Source organism: Taudactylus pleione, unplaced genomic scaffold (genome assembly GCF_031769625.1).
Source record: "Taudactylus pleione unplaced genomic scaffold, aTauple2 ptg000419l, whole genome shotgun sequence".
Lineage (NCBI taxonomy): Eukaryota > Metazoa > Chordata > Amphibia > Anura > Myobatrachidae > Taudactylus > Taudactylus pleione.
The window spans coordinates 2,616,500-2,637,659 of record NW_028284821.1 but is presented as its reverse complement, the minus strand read 5'-3'; the positions used below and the strand labels follow the sequence as shown (position 1 = coordinate 2,637,659).

Here is a 21,160-nt window from a genome sequence, read left to right as displayed (position 1 = left end):
CAAATATTTTGATCTACAGTATTTCAGTCCCCATCTTCAGTCACCAAAAAGTGAGGTAATCAATCTGTGGACCAAAATGTACCCCAAACATTGTTAAGAACAATGGCCCTCATTCAGAGCCGCTCGCAATTAGCGCTCGCTCGTTCATAAAAAGGGGGTGGCTATTCAAATGAACCGTTCGCTCTTTGCGGTCTGTTGACGCCTCCATGTCTGAACGAGCGAGCAAAACATACGCTCATTTATTTGATAAAAACGCCCCCTGGCCGCTCGCATCATACGTCATGTCCGCTATTTATTAGAATAATCGAGTACATCGAACAGCGTATGAACTGCTCGCTATTCTTGTGGTTGCTTTTTTCAACCACAATATTGCGAGCAGTTCTGACTATAAAATAACCCAGTGACGTGGTCAATGACGCTGCTGTATTAATTATGCACACCCATAAAACGCCCGCTTTGATCTTTAAGCACGTCTGCGTTCTGATCTCCACTCCCCGTTTTCAAGCACCTTCCCCTGTTACCACCCACATACGCCTCATTCTGTCACTCAAATTAGTAGGCACTCGCTATATAGCGAACAAACGATTTTCGACCACACTGACTGGTTCGCGCATGCGTACTAAAAACCGTACGCATGCGCAGATGTGCAAATATCGCTCGGAACGAGCGTACTCCCGCTTACGAGCGGCTCTGAATGAGGGCCAATGTTTTTTGTCCCAAGCTCTACCAAATCCTAGGGGTATATTTACTAAAGTGCGCGTTTTTACAAGTAGAGTTGTTGCCCATATATAACCAGCCTATGAGTACCTGTGCCTAATACCTTGCTGCTGCTACTACACTGTCCTGAGATTCATCTGTACCTGATACCTCGCTGCTCCTAGGCAGCCATGCAGTTCATCGGTTTTGTGCATGTGATCCTGCCTCTGAGCTCCGATCCCAGTGGTTCCCTCCATTCCAATATCCACCAGTAACTCTAATTTATATATCCTGTGACTATTCAAGTTTCCAACAACCTGTCTGAGATTACTGGGACTTGTAGTTCCATGGATACAGCTATATTGCCTCATCTTGGAAGACTTATTTTCTACAATTTCAGTGTTTCCAAACCTCGGTTCTCAAGGCACACTAACAGTCCAGGTTTTAAAGTTAGCCATACAGGTGACTTAATTAGAATTTCATGGTTCTGACACCTCAATTTTTTCAAGCCACCCCCATTACCTCCCCCAAATGCTGACTTATATTCGCTCACTGCGTCTGCTTCCTCAGAACCATCACCGCACGTTCACAGTGCGGCTTTGGTACATACGTAGTGGCCAAATGTATCCCTTATGTGTCCACCTTATATGTAACCAAGCCCTCGGTTATTGTAAGCATCTGTGCTCAAGCTTAAAACCTGGACTGTTAGTGTGCCTAGAGGACCGCGAATGAGAACCAATGAAATATTTAATCACTGCAGCTGAGTACTCCATCATTTCTCAATATGGTCCTGATTCAGAGGTGGACATATTGCCGATGTTTGTGAAGTTGATTATTTGCTACTGCGTGAAAGGTCCTGAAAACCCTAATGGTGCATGTGTTCAATTGAGTATACACAGAAACAAGCTGCTTTGTAACAGGATCGCTCTCAGTACTGGCGGCACAAGACCATGTGCATTCCCGGGGGGGTAGCCTGAAGTGAACGCAAAAAAAGGCCGTCTCATAGGCATGTTATGGAATGTGTCATTGGCGTGTCAATGAACACATCAGAGTTCCCGAACGCTGGGCCGCAGGATGCTCCGGCAGTGCTCTACTACCCAAAGCTGACGGCTCCGCATCCTGGCATAGGGCACACTGGTTTGAGGAACAAATACTATTAAAGATAGTGAATTAATACAAATTAAGGGTTTTGGGAATAAGAGGGCCTACAAAACACTTTGAAGTACTGCGTCACTACCCTCATCTTCCAGGTCCATGCTGCTTCACTCCTCTCATCTCCCAGGCCCAGGCTGCTTCACTCCCATCTCATCTCCCGGGTTGTCTCACTCCCCTCATCTCCCAGGCTCAGGCTCCCTCACTCCCCTCATCTCCCAGGCCCAGGCTGCCTCACTCCCCTCATCTCCCAGGCCCAGGCTGCCTCACTCCCCTCATCTCCCAGGCCCAGGCTGCCTCACTCCCCTCATCTCCCAGGCCCAGGCTGCCTCACTCCCCTCATCTCCCAGGCCCAGGCTGCCTCACTCCCCTCATCTCCCAGGCCCAGGCTGCCTCACTCCCCTCATCTCCCAGGCTCAGGCTCCCTCACTCCCCAGCTCAGGCTCCCTCATCTCCCAGGCTCAGGCTCCCTCACTCTCCTCATCTCCCAGGCTCAGGCTCCCTCACTCTCCTCATCTCCCCAGCTCAGGCTCCCTCACTCCCCTCATCTCCCAGGCTCAGGCTCCCTCACTCCCCTCATCTCCCCAGTTCAGGCTCCCTCACTCCCAGGCTCCCTCACCTCCCAGGTTTGGCCTAGCTCCTCTCCTACAGTACGTCTCGCACAATGTCCTTCCCGATGCTGTGGCTGCACCATCCCGGTCCCGACCCCTCCTGAGAGGCCGATGTCCCGAGTCCCGACTGTGTGTTATCCTCCCCCTCCCTCACTCACCTTAGTAACCAGGCAGCGTCACCCAGAGGACGCAACCATCTCCCGCAAAGTAAGGGGGTGTCCTCCCCTACCTTCTCCCCGAGGCTGGACGTACAGCACAGGACTCCTCACACACAGGACCGGAGAGGGTTGTGATCGTGATGTCTCTGCAGAGCTGACCGTGTCACACACGGCGGGTCAGGTCAGTCTCCCCTTCCCGTGTCTGGCTACGCTCCCCCGGATTCGGAGTGGTTGGTGCCGGAATGAGGTGGAAGATGGCGTCTGGTTGCTTAGCGTTGCTGTAATCTGCTGTCATAATCCCGGAATACATACACACAGCACCATGTCTGACTCCGAGGAGGAGAGCCAGGACCGGCAGCTGAAGATAGTCGTCATAGGAGATGGAGCGTGTGGCAAGGTTGGTAATACCCTGCCCAGGTGCTATATCCCAGCATCACCCTGCCCAGGTGCTATAGCATAACCAGCATCACCCTGCCCAGGTGCTATATCTCCCCAGCATCACCCAGCCCAGGTGCTATATCCCAGCATCACCCTGCCCAGGTGCTATATCTCCCCAGCATCACCCAGCCCAGGTGCTATATCTCCCCAGCATCACCCAGCCCAGGTGCTATATCCCAGCATCACCCTGCCCAGGTGCTATATCTCCCCAGCATCACCCAGCCCAGGTGCTATATCTCCCCAGCATCACCCAGCCCAGGTGCTATATCCCAGCATCACCCTGCCCAGGTGCTATATCTCCCCAGCATCACCCAGCCCAGGTGCTATATCTCCCCAGCATCACCCAGCCCAGGTGCTATATCCCAGCATCACCCTGCCCAGGTGCTATATCTCCCCAGCATCACCCAGCCCAGGTGCTATATCTCCCCAGCATCACCCAGCCCAGGTGCTATATCCCAGCATCACCCTGCCCAGGTGCTATATCTCCCCAGCATCACCCAGCCCAGGTGCTATATCTCCCCAGCATCACCCAGCCCAGGTGCTATATCTCCCCAGCATCACCCAGCCCAGGTGCTATATCTCCCCAGCATCACCCAGCCCAGGTGCTATATCTCCAGCATCAGCCTGCCCAGGTGCTATAGCATAACTAGCATCACCCTGCCCAGGTGCTATATCTCCCTAGCATCACCCTGCCCAGGTGCTATATATCCCCAGCATCACCCAGCCCAGGTGCTATATCTCCAGCATCACCCTGCCCAGGTGCTATAGCATAACTACCATCACCCTGCCCTGGTGCTATAGCATAACCAGCATCACCCTGCCCAGGTGCTGTCTCCCCAGCATCAGCCTGCCCAGGTGCTATAGCATAACCAGCATCACCCTGCCCAGGTACTATATCCCCAGCATCACCCAACCCGGTACTATATCCCCAGCATCACCCTGCCCGGTACTATATCCCCAGCATCACCCTGCCCGGTACTATATCCGCAGCATCACCCAGCCCAGTACTATATCCGCAGCATCACCCAGCCCAGTACTATATCCCCAGCATCACCCTGCCCTGGTACTATATCCCCAGCATCACCCAACCTGGTACTATATCCTCAGCATCATCCTGCCCAGGTACTATATCCCGAGCATAACCCAGCCCAGTACTATATCCGCAGCAGCACATTGCCCTGTACTATATCCTCAGCATCACCCGACTCAGGATCATCTATCCCCAGCATCACCCTGTCGAGGTACATCTATCCCCAGCATCACCCTGTCGAGGTACATCTATCCCCAGCAGCACCCTGTCCAGGTACATCCCAGCATCACCTTACTGCAGTACTATCTCCCCAGCAGCACCTTGCCCAGGTACTATATCCCCAGCTTCACCCTGCCCTGGTACTATCTCCCCAGCATCACCCTGCCCTGGTACTATATCCCCAGCATCACCCTGCCCTGGTACTATATCCCCAGCATCACCCTGCCCTGGTACTATATCTCAAGCATCACCCTGCCCAGGTACTATACCCAGTAATACCCTACACAGGGCCTATACCAGCACCACTCTCCACATAGACTATAATCAGTAACATCATCCATAAACACATCATTTTTCCAACCACAGACCCCATGACTAGTATCAAATCCTATAAATTATACTGCTCTACACCTTGTTTCTCCTTCCTTATATATGTGCTAGTGCAATGTTTCCCAACTCCAGTCCTCATGGCCCATTAATAGTGCATGTTTTATGCTGGGCATACACTATACAATTATCTGTCCAATCTGGCTGGTTGGAATAAAAATCTTGTAATGTATGGGAGCAAATGACAATAGAAATTTGCTCCCAAACACTAGAAAACCGACAAAATTTTCCTTCCCACCAGACAGATTGGATAGATTGGACAGATATCTGACAGATAATTGTAGAGTGTATGCCCAGCATTACTGATCTCCTCAGTACCATAAATGAAATAATTAGCATCACCTGTGGATATAGTAAAATGTGTCATCCAGTAATGATTACACCTGTGACTGTGAGCCAGCTTGGAGATCTGTAAAGCAGGTACTGTTGTAACTCTTTCACACCGCCGTCAGTGTTAAGGGACAGTGTGATCAGCTAACCCGTGTCATTTGACCCGGGTCCAGTTTACATTATAGGGAAAGGCGGATTCCCAGCAGAACAGTTCCCCGGCACCCGTGTGCAGTGCAAACGGCAGCGACCAGGCAACTACCCGGGTCAGAGCTGCGGTGTGAAAGGGGTCTGATCCGTATTGGATCGTGTTCCAACTCCCAGGTGAGACCCTGGATTTTGGTGTGAAAGGGGTACTTGTAGGCCATGGGGACTGCAGTTTGGAAACTGACCTAGCTCATCGTGCTCCTAATTGTACTAATAATTTCTCAATCTAACTACTTCTATTCCATAGATATTTGAATATCCATTATATTTCCCTCATTGAACATCATAGCATGCACATCATTCCAACACATTGTGTAATGTATTATGCTTTCTTACCTGTTGGAATTTTTTTCTGTGGCAGTCTCCCTATAAATGATGTACACATTACGCCTTTGTGCTGTCAGATATTATATTAGATATCATTTTGTAGACACTTGTCCCTCCTTCTTTGTGAAAGAGGTAGAGAGAGAAACTGACCTAGAGATTATTGATCTCTATGGAGATACACTGATACATTGCACATGGTTGTCCTATCCAAGCTGTAAATGGATAGAGAAAGTAGGCCATTCTATATGCCTCTCCTCCTTTCACCTGTCAGAGATGGAATGAAAGAGAGACAGGTGTCAGTAACATCTTGTGTACCAACCATCTGTTAGTGAATAATATCAGTGTCTTAAAATGGCGTGGTCACATTACAAGTTCAGTTGCTATTCTGGTTGGCTTTAGTTTCTTTCGGTTGTGTGAATAGCTGCTGTGTCCCTTGTGACTATGAGGCACTGGAATGTACTCATGGTAATCTCATTGTCAACGGGTAATTGTGTGTCACTTGTGTTTTGCAACCTATCTCACTGCTCTAAAGCAAATAGCATGCAAGAATTCTGTTCACTGACATCAACATGATGTTCTGTTCTAGAATGGCACGTTCTGTCCGCCGTCATCGCAAGTTTGCCCTCGTACCCCATAACGGTTTGAGGGAAAGCTTGAAATGTCTGCACTCCTGTAAATGGCCGATCTGTGTGCAGCTGGGCAGCCTGGCAGCACATCGTACAAATTTGAATTCCCCGGATTAGAAACTTATACCCCTTTCACATCGGAATGCCAGGTCACATCCAGGATTTTGTTCACAGGTCTATCCGGGTGCGACCCAGCTGAGACCCCTTTCAGACTGGCGGCCTGACCCGGCGCTAATGCCTGGTCGATGACGTCACCACCATCACGTGGGAAGAGTCGGCGATTGCAGATCAGATCATCTCTAAGCCCCGGCTCTGCCTATGCAATTCACTGCACTGCACTGCGAGCCGGGTTGAACCCACGGCCTGGTTTATTTCAAACTGGCCCTTTCGCACTGCACTATAACCTGGGTTGCTGAATGTTCAAGTGCAATAATCCAGGTTGAGTGGCGTAACTATAGAGTGGTGGGCCCAAGTGCAAGAATGTGCTTTGAAGTGCCCCCGGAAGTGGTCCCCCCTATGCATTGCCCCCGGAAGTGGTCCCCCCTATGCATTGCCCCTGGAAGTGGTCCCCCCTCTGCATTGCCCCCAGTAGTGGTCCACCCTATGCATTGCCCCCAGTAGTAGTCCCATGCCCCCATGCAGTGCCCCCAGTAGTGGCCACTTCCCCTTAACAGTGCCTCTAGTAGCGGCCACCCCCCCTATACAGTGCCCCCGGAAGTGGTTCCCCGTATGCATTGCTCCCAGTAGTAGTCCCCCCTTTGCAATGCCCCCAGTAGTAGTCCCCTGCCCCCATGCAGTGCCCCCAGTAGTGGCCCCTTCCCTAAACAGTGCCTGTAGTAGCGGCCACCCCCCTATACAGTGCCCCCGGAAGTGGTTCCCCCCCATGCATTGCCCCCAGTAGTAGTCCCCCCTATGCAGTGCCTCCAGTAGTAGCCCCCCCCCATGCAGTGCCCCCAGTAGTGGCCACTTCCCGTGTACAGTGCCTTTAGTAGCGGCCACCCACCTATACAGTGCCCCCAGTAGCGCCACCCCTATGCTTTGCCGGTTCCCGTGCCCACACACACACACACACACACACACACACACACACTGTCCGCTCCTCCCAGCCCGCTTTTCTGCACTATGGGAGAGTCGTCATGACGTCTCGCCCATCACCCGCTGCAGGGGGAGCCGGAAGGCGGAGCTCACGAGAATTGCCGGCAAAGTGCTAATAAGCGCTGCAGCTCACAATCCCCATTATTATCAATGGGGACTGCGATCTGACCCCTATGTACTAAACTCCAAAAAGCGAAGGAGTTTAGCACCGGTAGTATACACCATCTTCAGATGTGCCTATGGTGGTCACAGGGGCAGGAGAGACATCTTTTTGATCTCTCCCCCGCAGCCCCGGCCAGTTCTGGAAGCTGAGTCGCGGGGACATCGGGATATAACTTGTATCTTACTAGCCTTCCCCCGGAGTAATGAAAAGGTGGGTGTGCCGTGAGGCCACATCGCTCCCTGTATGGCTATGCCACTATTTTGATGCTCGCCAATGTACCCTTCACGGTGATGCTGCTGTTACTCTGCAATAATTACCCCATGCAGTGGTCACACATTACATTCCAATACTTACCCCATACTACTATTGCACATTACACTGCAATACTTACCCCATGCTGCTATATCTCATGTTACACTGCAATACTTACCTCATGTTGCTGTCACACATGCATTCTATCTATGACTATGCTAGCGCTAAATAAATAGTAAATAATGTATTGCGCTGATTTTGTTAACCTACTCAGGGCAGCCTGATATCTGATGGAGTATACGTTGTCATTAGGTCAACATTCAGAATGTTGAAACCATAATGCCGACATGGTCTGAATGCCGACATGCAGGACGTTGGCATGGTGTGAATGTCGACACATGATTTTAAAGTTAGGGCTATGCTGCGCATATGGTTAGTTATGTTTAGTTCAAAATACCATTGTTGACCGCCTGAATGTCAGTCTTTCCCTATGGAGGTAAGACACTTCCAGTGAACTGTGGGCCTGATTTATTACGGATTGCAACCACATACGCAGATCGGTCAATTGAGTGTACAGTACAGCACATGCGTATGCATCGCAGTTACGAGTCAGCATTGTGCTCGCTCTGCATTCACCTACGCAGATGCAAAGCCATCGTAGACAAAGGGACGGGGCATCAGGGTTTAGTGATGGAGGAGTGGTCAGAGAAACGCAGGCGTGACTGTCCGTTTGAATGCCGTTGCATGGGCGTGCATAAATTAGCCACTGCGACGGCATACGCCGCTTGTGTATTCACTGCGTGCAACAAGTTTAGCAATGTCTGAGTAAGGTCAGACCTGCTGTAATTGTGCATGAGGGGCCGATGTTACTCGATGTTCCCGATGTATACGCAGGTATTACGGCTGTGTGAAAGCGGTAGTGGGTGTCTCTTTGCTGACTTTGGGCGTCTCTATGTTGACTTTGTGATTGCAGTCATTAGCACATTTTCGCAGCATGCGTGCGTAATCGCAGGTCAGCTGTACCATATTCTAAGAACTCCCATGGAAGTACAACATAGGTATTTATAAAGTTATTTGCTTCTAACATGTTCTAGAGCAGTGTTGGCTAACCTTGACACTCCAGCTGTTGTGGAACTATATATCCCAGCATGCCCTGCCACAGTTTTAGCATGCCCTAATAGCAAAACTGTAGCAGTGCATGCTGGGTTATGTAGCTCCATAACAGCTGGAGTGTCAAGGTTAGCCAACACTGTTCTAGAACATGTGCCAAGGATGACTTACACTAATTTCACCACTCAAGCACTAACAAACAAGGGGGTCTATTTACTAAGCCTTGGATAGAGATAAAGTGAGCGGAGATACATAAAGTACCAGCAAATCAGCTTCTAACTGCCATGTCACAGGCTGTGTTTGAAAAATGACAGGAGCTGGTTGGTTGGTACTTTATCTTCGTTCATTTTATATCCTCCCAAGGCTTAGTAAATAGGCAGTTCCGAGCCCCCACCGGTATATACATCTGGCAGATACTGGGTAGAAGCCCGAGCTGCAATGACGTCATTGTTGTTATTTGCAATGATGTCACAGAGTGGGCAAGGCTTACCTTGCACTACAGGGAGAAACATATTAAGTTTACTGGAAGTCTCTTATCTCCTCCAGCCTGGCACCTCCAGACTTAGAGACACCCTACTTTTGAAAGGGGGAGTCCCCTCTTACAAACTATGAGTTCTGTGTACTAAGACTTGGAGACAGATAAAATGGTCGGAGATAATGTACCAACCTAACTGCCTCTCTAAAGCCTGTGTTTGAGAAATGCCAGGAGCTGATTGGTTGGAACTTGGGGCTGATTCAGACCCGTTCGCTATGATGTGAACGCTCGTAGCTGGCCGATAGTCGCTAACTGCGCATGCGTACGCATCGCAATGCACGTGCGCAAAACAATGCGAGAGATCGGCATGTGTTCGCTCACTGCATATAGACAGCCCAGTAGAGGGATTGACAGGAGAGGCCATTTGTAGGTGGTGACAGGGGCTGACCACTGGAAACAGGGGAGTGGAGGTGCTCCCCCGTTTCCAGAATGTCTCAACGCCGTTTCAAAGGCATGCATAATTAAAAGGCAGCGTCATAGTACACGTCACTCGGTGGGATTTAACTCTGAGGTGATCGCTGTGCTTGCGACAGGGTAAAGGCAACCTTAAGCCCTGAGATCGCATCCGATGGTGCTCGATGTACCAATGTTTTCATGCACTTCCTGGAGATGACGTGCGCAAGTGGGCATCTTAAAAATGGCTGGTGGGCGTCTGCATACACAAAGTTATCGCACTCCAAGACATAGCGGGCTTACTAATGCATTGGCGTGCGATCGCCTGCCTTGCTGGGCATACGCTGGATTTACATACGCAGGGAGCGAGCGAACGCATCTAGCCAGAGGGTCTGAATGAGCTCCTTTATCTCCATCCACTTTATCTCTCTCCAAGGCTTAGTACATAGACCCCTGTGAGTCCCTTAACAAGTTATTTTCTAGCTATTTATGTGATCATCAGACAATAGCTCCCTACACTGCAGAAAAGTAAAGAAGTCAAGGGATTGGTAAGAATCTCCCACATTCTGACTTCCACAAACTCACCAACAGATTAATTTGAAAGCTGGTAGTCCCATGATCGAAATGATTTGGCCCCTTAGCAGTTACTGTCTGGTGATCACCAGACCACAACATCATGCACTGAATAAAACCTTACATTTTCCAGAGATGGGGTATAGGCACTGCTTGACCTCCCCATACTGGCATGTTCGTACATGGGGACACCCTCATTTGAAAGAAGCGAGTCTTCTCTTTTAAACAATATGCCCCTTTAGTAGTTATTGTCTGGGTGATCACATGTGAATACCAAACAATGACATCCAACACTAACAAATGTTACATTGGCCAGATATGTGGGGTTCTGTTGACTAGATCTCCCCCCTCTTATGTCAAATAAAAAAATGGGTCCCCTAATTTAACGCAGGAAGTTTTTCTAGTTTTTCATATTGGTAGACCTTGTTTGGTTACCATATTATTCCTACACATTATTGATAACAGACAGACAAAGATGTAAGAGGGACCTATTTGCAAGCTTACATCCTACAAGGAAATAGGCATTGATAAACAATAAGTGCTACATATTACAAATTGTTCCAGCCAGATTGCAGAGGATCTTGGTAGTCTATATGTTCCAGATACATAGGAACGTTGGCCTGGGGTTAGTGGGTTTTATGAGTATAGAAAAAGAACATATGTAAAGTTTTATGTGTGGACTGTGCAGAGGGGAGGTAATTAGTAGAATAGCTTATGGAGGTTATGTGGGTGGTTCTGGAATGTGATAAGCTGCCTAAAGAGGTGAGTTTTCAGAGAACGCTTGAAGCTTTGGAGGCTAGAAGAAAATCTTGTTATGCGTGGGAAGGCATTCCACTTAGTGGGTGCAGACCGAAAAATGTCCTGTAATCGTGAATGGGAGCAGGTAATTGTATATGTCAGTGGTTCTAGGTACACGCTATAAGATTATCTGTCCAGTCTGGCTGGTTGGAACAAAAATCTGGTAATGTATGGGAGGAAATGACAGCTGAACTTGTGCTCCCAAACACTGGAAAATGGGCAAAAACGGTCGTTCGGACAAATTGGTTAAATCAAACGGATTTAACCTATTTGTCTGAACGACCGTTTTTGTCGTTTTCTCCCCCCCAGGTTTTTGTTCCAACCAGCCAGATTGGACAGGTAATCCTATATAGTATTTATCGGTCTGTAACCTCAAACATCAAGTTTCCCCAACAGGTCATGTTTTGAAGATTTCTGTCTGTGGAAACAAGTTAGATAATTACTGACCCAGCAAACTAGATTGCCTCACCTGTGCATGATCAAAAACATCTGCAAAACATGACCTGTTTGTTGCACTTTAGCACTGGAGGTGAGAACTCCTGGTGTGTGTGAACATTTCCACATTGTAAAAATGTAATTCACAAAGTATTAATATGTATATACAGTATAGTACACAAATAATTGACTTTAATTCACTTTCTTGTAATCTCAATAAAAAAGCCTGTTTTGGATAGATTTTATATGCCAGGCTAGAAAGAGTAAACAGACTAATAATGTATATTACAGAAATGTTTCTGGGAAAAAAAACCCTAAAGGTATAATTTGTTACTACTGCATAAATCAAACGACTGATATTGATGTTGGAATGTGACCAGCTCAGAATATGCCAGAAAAGGTTCAGCACAGGAGTCAGAGGGGGAAATCCTAAGCGTCTAAGGTAGGGATGGGGAACCTTTTTTCTGCCGAGGGCCATTTTGATATATATGACATTATTCACGGGTCCGGTGCAGGCCACGCCCCTCCATGTTATGTCACACAGGGGCGGGGCCACAATTGCCAGTGATTACAGCAATGTCCGGAGCATCCTGAGGATGCTCTGGGGAGCTGTAAGGGCAGCGATGTGACCGACTGAAGTGTCATAAGGACGCTCCAGGCGGCATAGATTCTGGCCGCAGGGTGCCATTATAGGCACCCTACTATCCAGATGAAGCTAGCAGAAAAAAATCTCTGAGGGCCAGACCAAATGACTCCGGGGGCCTTATACAGCCCCTGGGCCTGAGGTTCCCCATCCCTGGTCTAAGGGGTTAAGAATACATCTGGTATATAATAGACATTGGTACACTGTTATCTCCAGGGCCGGATCTAGCTATGGGAGACCTGTGCTGTCGCACAGAGGCTCTGAGGCCGTTGCTCCTGGCTAGCAGGGTGCCCAGAACAGCACCCTGCAGCCAAGATTGCTGATGCAGCATCCACGAAGTGTCCTGTGGGCACTATATGCAGCCGATCGGGCATCCTGAAGATGCCCGGTCAGTGCTGCAATTACAGGAGCTGCCGAGCATGCCTCCTTTGCGCGATAGTATGCGCTCAGTGGCAGGGCTGGCACAGGGCACTGATGTGCCAAGTTACAGACCTGGTTGTCTCATCCAGAAGATATAAATCACAAGTTTTCGAACTTTGGCACTGATTCAGAGGCGCTCGCTATTTGTGAGCGCTCGCTCTGAATCAGGGCGGGCCGTTTTTTCTTTCACCGGCCTCCAGGCCGCTCGCTAAAGCTTTAGCGGGCGGCCTGGTGATGGTCGCAATTATCGCATCCACCGCAAGCCCCAGTGAACTGACGTGTGGTGTCAGTAGGGCAGCCACCCACCCTGCACGCCTACAAAACGGGGCGAGCTGTCAATCACAATCGACAGCCGCCCCGTCTTGTAGTGAGTCCCACAGCGAGTGAATATTCACTCGCTACGGGGCTCGCGCACGCCGCTCGTGCGCACTGCTCAGCCGTCGACCCGCTTGCGAGCGGGTCTGAATCAGGCACTTTGTCCTCAGGACCCCAAACAGTGCATGTTTTTTCAAGTGAAATAATTAGCTCTTATAAAATGAGTCAGTGAGTAATGAATACACCTGTGCACCTGCTGGGTGACATGAAAAACGTGAAGTGTTTGGGGTCATGAGAACCGAGTTTGAGAACTAGTGCTTTAAATTATAATCTAAATTAACCAATCACCAGTAGGAGTGTAACATTCAAATTATGCTACAATAAAATAGGAATATAAATATACAAATAAACAAATACCAACATGTAGATAAACTCTCATCGCTGATCAGATAGAGCATGTGCACAAAATTAAATGTAATTCATTTTATTTGTACCGGGATATCATTATATCAGTCTCAGATCAGAAACTTAGGGGGATATTAAATAGCTGGACTTCAGTGCATAATGCAGTTCACAGTAATCAATGCTCAGCAATAAGTCAGAACTGTGTGTTAAATCCTTGTACATCTTGAGAAATGTTGGTATTGGTGTGAAGTATTGTTAAATAATATACAGTCACATGAGCACACATACTGTATTGAAAGGAAACCCTATAGTAAGGGAGACAATAGATCAGTTTTATATATAACTTTTTGTTTAGAAAAATTTGCTTTTTTTTTTTTACAACAGAAATATTGTCCAGTTTATTTTAGGATCTCTGTTATGTGGTTGCCTTTATTTCTCAGGTGGTCCGCCAGGCAAACTTCCCCTGGCACTGGGACATAGCCAGTGCATTCCCCTGCACTGATGTTTTATATAAAAACGTTAGCACAGAGAGACTTATTAGTTGTGTCACAGTGCCGGATGTTGTCAGACTGGAGAGCAGAGCAGATCCGAACCCTCACACAGTGTAAAAGGAAGGGTGTGCCATTGCTGGTAGGAACAGTGGACGGTGAACAGTGAAGAGAGTGGAATGCCTGCGTCCACTCTCCGTTTCTCAACCGCGTGTTTGTTACTGGGCCTTATGTGTAGCCTGCCCAGATACTGCTGGTTATCAGTTCAGCCAGCAAGTGGGGCAGTATCTGGGCAGTGCTGCCATCTGTGTCTAGCCAGCAAGTGGGCAGTATCTGGTCAGCTCTTATGTGTTCATGTCCAAAAAGCAAGTGGGCAGTATCTGGGCAGCTCTAAGGATTTTTGTAGTCTAAAACTAATTAGAACGTGTTTAAGGAATGGTTTGAAGCAGAGCACACTAAATAATCTGATGCTGATTTCACTAGATGGACCAGATCCCCAGACTTTAATCAAGAAAAAGCTGCCCACAACTGTGCCTCTAAAGCTGGCCACACACTAGACCAACTTTCATCCAACTAGTTGATTGATTGGAATGAAAATCTGGTAACGTATGGGAGTAAATGATGATCAGCAATTTGCTCCTAAATGCCAGAAAGCAGATGAAAATGGTCGTCAGACAAGTTTGTTAAATGTTTGATATAAATAATTTGTTCAGACAGCAGTTTTTGTCCATTTTCCGGCGTTTGTGAGCAAATTGCTGATTGTCATTTGCTTTCATTCCTTACCAGATTTTCATTCCAACCAATCAACTAGTTGGCTGGTTGGTGGTAAATTGGTCTAGTGTGTGGCCAGCTTTAGAAGAGAAGAATTAGTATATAAAATGTTAATCTGGAGTATAAACCAATATATGATCAGGATTTCAACATTTCATTATTGCGAACGCCCCCACCCAGCTACTTCTTGATGCCACCCAAGTGGCAAAATTGTCTGGGACGAACTCTGTCACCTGCACAATGACTTTAAGACTATTGATATATTAAGATTTTATGAGGTACACTTTCCCTGCACATAATATCTTTATTTGGAAATTAGATTAAATGACAATTAGTGTCTGATGACGGGCAACATGTTTAACCTTATTAATGTACAGTGTTATCAGGAAAACATACAGTATATTGCAGCACTGCTCATTGCACATACTAAATTAAAATAAGTAAAAAAAGGTAAAAGCATTAATGAAGAATAAAATACATAACTAATTTGTTTCTATGTCATTTAATCTTATTTAAGCCATTGCCTAAGAGGTTTTTTTTTTTAGCTTCTACCAGTGCATACTTCCACACAGTTCAGTTTTTTGAACTCTAAAATAGGAAATGCCCCATCTGAATGATGGTTCGCATTTGGTAATATGGCTCTTATGGGTCATTGCCTTGGCTGTGATACAATGGGGTTTGTTAATCAGGCCCTGAGTTTGCCTGCATAACATCGGAAATCTGTAGTAGTACTCGATCACGGTGGGTAGATATACTGGTTTCTGGGATCAGTCTAGAGCTGGCCTGGCTAACCTGTGGCTCTACAAGTCCCATCATGCTTTACCAGCTGAACGTTGGGTGGGTATGCTGGGACTTGTAGTTTCACAACAGCTGAAGAGTCACAGGTTGTCCAGGCCTGGTATATAGCGTGCCACAATAAAGAGAGTATGTGGTGGCAGAACTAACCCCTTTACTGAAAATACCAGATTATCCCATACTTCAAGGGAATCTAGAATAACTTTTATGATTTGAGCAATCAAGGGACTTGTATGTCTGGCTGGGTGTCCACAAGTGGTCTAGAAGAGAATAACGTGGGAAAAGTGCATTTTCCAGATCCACCCAGGGCTTTGGGTGGATCCAAGTGTCATTTAGGAATAAGAAAGAGAATTGTACGAAATAAATACGTTCATTTTGGTAAAACCACAATTTTGAAAGCAGCAAAATGACCTTACCAGGAAATCTCGAAACCCATCTAACACTTTAATAACTCATCAACCTGCCTGAGTAAAGGGGACTTCCTTTCACTTCCACTACATCAGAGAGGTGGTTAGGGAGGCTAATGCCAAAATATAGAAGATATAACTGTAATTGGAAATCAGACTAAGTGGCTTTGAGTCTATACAAGGCATCCCCAGTAATATTAAATGTTAAAGCCTCTGTTTTCGTAGTATTAAATTTGTATAAGGAGGCTGCTATAAATCGGTCAATTTTAGCATGTAATGCACACTGGGAGGTTTTCGGATCCGTGACAGTTAACTCTGCAAACAAGCAAAGTTTAAATGTAGAAGGGGGTACAGACACACTAGGGAAATAAGTTGAGTTCCTAGCCATACATGCAAAAGGTTCAATTGCCAAAAGTACATCAATGGAGAGAAAGGGGGCATTACTGCCTGCTACCATTGGATAGGGAAGGAGTCTGATCAGATTAAAAACCCAGGGAGGGGCCCTTATGCAGAGTAAAAATAGCGTTCCGGTATATCGCCATTAAGGCCAAACTTAAACAGAGTTGCACGTAGGTACAGCCAATGCAGGCGATAAAACTCCTTCTTGGCGAAGGATTGGGTACAGGATCCCGGCGGTCAGAATCCTGACTGTCACAATGCGGGCTCCGGAATCCCTATGGTGAAAATTCCAACGCATGTTGGTGAGTATTTTAACCCTAACCTTCCCCTCCCGCAGCATAATCCTAACCGTCCCTTCCCACAGCCTAACCCTAATCCTCCCCCTAGTGCCTAAAGCTGGGTACACAATTACCGATGTGTGTACCCAGTGATGCGAATCCCTACGGGCCAACATATCGGGCAGCCGGTACACATTACACGATCTGGTGCCCGACCGATATGTCAGGCATCGGCTTCACTCGCCTGCATGGCGTCGCTCATCACATTGACAGATTGATCAGCATGTACTGCAGATCTGTCGATGCGATGAACGACCCTGCGGGAGTGCGCAAGAACTGACATAGTGGGTACACAATTGCCAATGTAGATGCTATGTTGGCCCGATCAGCTGGAACGGGCGGCATCTCGTTTAATGTATACTTACCGTTGGGATTCTGACCGTCAGAATTTGTAGCCGGTATTGTCATGACCAATGGGATTCCGGAACCGCCAGGATCCTGATTACATCCCGGAGCAAATACTAGCATTTACCTCTCAGTATGTGTTGGTTAGTGTTTTACTTTAAAGTATTTTTTACATTTCTGAAATGGACAGTTTGCTGCTTATTCTAAAAAATATTAACGTTGATTATACATGTTGTAAAACTGTTCTTAAATGGGAGCATTCTCATTACTGCCTGGATCTTTGTTCATGCAATCACGTACGCTATAGACAAGACACTATTTAAACAATGTTTAGCTCGTATTTGGCTGCATTAATTATTTGCTCACTCGCCGGCACTATTCCATTGAAAGTTGTAAAATGTTAGTCCTTTAATTACAAGTCATGTTCTCTGTCATTGATGAAGAAATGGAAGTTTTGCCCTTAACTGTTAATCATGGTGGAAGGGTCTTGTAGTTTTATGATCCTCAAATGGATGATAACTATAGTTTCCAACATTTTAATCCTGTAAATTTGATATTATATGAGCAAATGCAACCATTTGTGATCTGATTTGTGGTTACATTAAAACCGCGGACAAGGCAGTCCAATGCTTGCAGACTCATAAATCTGCTTTCTTAATCCAGCGCTTGGGTAATGCATATTATTTTAGAAAAGACCTATATTATTGAGAAAATAAAAAGTTCTTTGTTGTTATTTCACGAATAGCTGGGAAAAATGAGAAATGACATATATTGTAACTTCAAACAAACACGTCCAATAGACTGTGACACTTACAGAATGTGTGTCACTGGGTGCAATTCTGTTCCCAAATCTCATTTACCTCTATTTTGTTTTACAGTAATAATGTAGCAGAAAATGCATATTCCAAATATTTGCAGCCAAAGTTATGTATTATGTGGTGCAAAAATAATTTTAGAGGACAACTGCAATTTTACAGGAGAGACAGCAGTATTCTCCCCAGGCTGTTTTTGTGGGTGCACCACCCGGCAAGAAACAGCTACCACTTGGGACTTTGGGAGCCTGCAAGTGGTGACAGTATCTGGGAGCTGTATAAAACGGACCAGGTCCTACAGACTTTGCAGCTTTTTCATAATCAGACGACTGGGCCTCTAATAAGAAGAGGAAAATTAATATATAAAATGTTATTTCAAGTTTAAATCCTTATAAGGGCAGGATTTAAAACATTTTATTATTGTGAAGGCTCCCGCCTGGCTACTTCTTGATGCCACCCAGCTGGAAAAAAATTCTGGGGAGAACACTGGACAGCTATTCTGCTATTCTCCAATTAAAGTGAAAGTACCCCTTCTAATTTAGCTATAGCAAAACACCTTGCAGGGGACATAAGGCAGCTGTTATATGGTAACTGTGGGCCTGATTCAGCAGAGGAGGGAATAGAAAAGCCGCACACAAGCGGCTGTGCAACTCTGTCCTGCAAAAATGCAAATGCAGCAGGAGGTGTTTAACGCCTCCTTGCTGCATCTGCGATTCCAGCGGTGTCACCTACGCAACCTTTGCGACCGTATCCAAGATGAGCATGAAATCATGCATAATACTGAACATAAGACATAGAGGGGTATTCAATATGAAACGTTAACTTCACTGTCGAAGTTAACGTTTCATATCCGAGTTTTTACCTGCGTTAAAGTTTCGGGCGCGTTCCCGCTTATCCCCGTATTCAATATAAAATTAACGAGAACGGGATCCTCCGAAGTTGGATTTGCGTAAAGTTACGAATTTTTCCTTAAAAAAATTGTAGGACCCCCCCTAAAGTTGTAAAAACATGGGGGTTCACTATGGGTACCCCCGTTTTAGCCTTTAAATGAAAGTCGGGGATTTAAATAGCCGCAGCAGGTGTTTTTTTCACGACATTGAAGAAGTGTTGCAGAAGAGCACTTTTTTAAATTTTTTTAAGTGGTCCCATCAAATTTGGGGTACATGAAAATGGGTACTAGCATATTTTTAAGTCCCTAAAGTAAGTTTTTAAAAATTCTGCAATTGTGCACCTGCCGCTATAAATCTATTCTACAAAACACCTGCCGCATACTTGCAGAATAGCCCTGAACCTATTTCCCTATTGATTTTTTTTTTCCCATTTTTTTTTTTTTCACCCCAATTTTTTTATTTTGTGGGGTGGCCCTATTTTTTTTTTTTAGCTTTTTTTGACACAGTTCTTTTTTAAATGTCATTCCCAGGGGTGCGGGCTATTTTTTTTTAAGCCTGCACCCCTAAACCCCAATTCTGCACTTTTTTTCGACACCTATTCAATGGTGAAAAGTTATCCCCGTTTTTTTATCAAAGACTTTTCAAAACTGCGATAAGTCTTTGAAATTGAATACGGTGTAAAAGTAAAACCTCCGATAATGACGTCATAGCTCTGATATTAACGCAAAAACAATGTTTTCGCTCCCATATTGAATACCCCTCATAATAGGTAAAGAGCGTTTAGAATTTAAGAGATTTGTTTGAAGTCTGATTGGGCACAGAATACAGTGGGTGTGATGTGGTCCTCCTTGGGAAGTTGATGAGTCGGCCATTGGCAGAACATAGACGGCAACAAGGGAGAGTGGTGTGTGATGAGTTCAGATGATTGGCTTTGTAAGGGAGGTTTGAATTGGATTCTGTTGGGTAAGTGAAGACAATAAGGAAGCATGAGAAGTGAAGCGGCGGGGGAGGAAAAAGAATCACACTGAGCAAGTTCTGTTCAAAATCTACTTCTTTTCAGTGTAATGTCACTTCAGCACCTTAGGATGAAAGCAGTGGTTTCAAGGTCTACCTTAAAGCTTTGGGTAATCTGATCAAAACATGGGATTAGCTTTATCCTTATTGTTTACCTGGAAGATCTTTAACCAGTTCATATGGTCTTTAAATTAGACAAACAGTTCTAAGTAGAACACTGGCTGCATTTGTATTTATTGTGAAAATGAATAAAAGAGCACAAACAAATCAAACATAACATAGCAGGCACTAAATTAACATTGGTACCTTTAAACTTGTCACACACTGTACAGTCTAAGCAGGAACAGTACACTATACACTGGATCTGACAGGATATAGTGATCTTTACTTAATACTTTGTCAAAAACTGGGATACCGGCATTGCCCGGGTTTAAGACTGGACCCTGAAGTGCACCTGCAGCTTTTCTTTTTGTACATTCTCTTCACCCTTATCACCATATTCCTTTGATCCTGAAAAGGACCCCACTGTATGCTAATATGCATGCAAACAATGGCGTAACTACAGTGGGTGCAATGGGTGTGGCTGCTATGGTGCCCGAGCCGTCTCTGTGGTCGGCCGCTGTCCCCTGCACCCAGTCACACACACAAGGTGGACCAGTCCAGCCAGGGCCGTCAAGCAGGGCCCGGGTGACAGTGATGTTCATTTGGTGCCGGCTCGCCAGCTGATTACAGCTGGCGCACTGGTAGGCAATCATGAAGAGACAGCGCCGCCGGTCGCGAGGCAGTTGGTGGTCGCGGACCGGCACCAGATTCAAATTGCGACAGCCCTGTCTGTTCATGTCTGCCACTGCCTGTCGGTGTGCCACCTGTAATTCGCTGGCGGCCCGGCCCTAAATCCACGCCTGCTGGCTGCTGATGACACACAGGGGGAGACGAGAGGTTGCTGGAGGGTCTTGAGAGGCTGCTGCTGGGAAGTAAGTCTTTGGGGTGTAATGTGTAAGAGGAACCACTATTGTGTGGAATAATCTGTTATATGGGGCACAACTACTATGTGGGATAATCTGTAAAGGGCATTACTGTGTGGTATGTATAAGGGGCACTACTACTGCATGGCATAATGTGTATAAGGGGTACTACTGTGTGGCATAACCTGAATGGGCTCTGTGTGGGGGCAAATTTATGTGTTTTTCTTACCTCTGGAGGGGCCCTTTTAAAATCTTGCTATATTGCCCACAAAGTTCTAGTTCTAGTTACACCCTTGCATGCAAAGACAGTGGCTCTGGATTCAGTATGAATTTGCATGAGTCAAGTTTATAAAAGGATATTTTGTACCTTTCTCACAGGTTTTTGGCCGACAGCCAATTTCCACTGGAGCCAGCCCCACAACATGTGTAATTTAAGAGTGGCCCTTATTTTTAGGGATTGTGTGACAGTGCGTGGCTCTGACGAAGGTCAAACCTAGGTAAAAACATAATCCTGGTCAAACTACACCACCATGCCAAATTTGGTTGGACCTAGGCCCAAAACTCTTGCCGTGCATAAAGGACAATTAGTTGGACAGACAGACAAGCTTTCACGCTTAGTAT

General features: G+C 46.4%; 1 protein-coding gene across 2 annotated transcripts in view; it reads left to right on the top strand.

The window, feature by feature from the left end:
• Positions 1-2,002: 2,002 nt before the first annotated feature.
• RAB28 (RAB28, member RAS oncogene family) overlaps positions 2,003-21,160 on the top strand; it is a 150,751-nt gene continuing 131,593 nt past the window's right edge. Inside the window, exon 1 of one of the 2 annotated variants that reach the window (XM_088447124.1) lies at positions 2,003-3,014. In XM_088447124.1, the coding sequence (XP_088303250.1) occupies positions 2,571-3,014 (444 nt within the window). In that variant the 5' untranslated portion in view covers positions 2,003-2,570. The remainder of the gene's footprint in view (positions 3,015-21,160) is intronic. The other variant, XM_088447123.1, reaches the window with a different exon arrangement.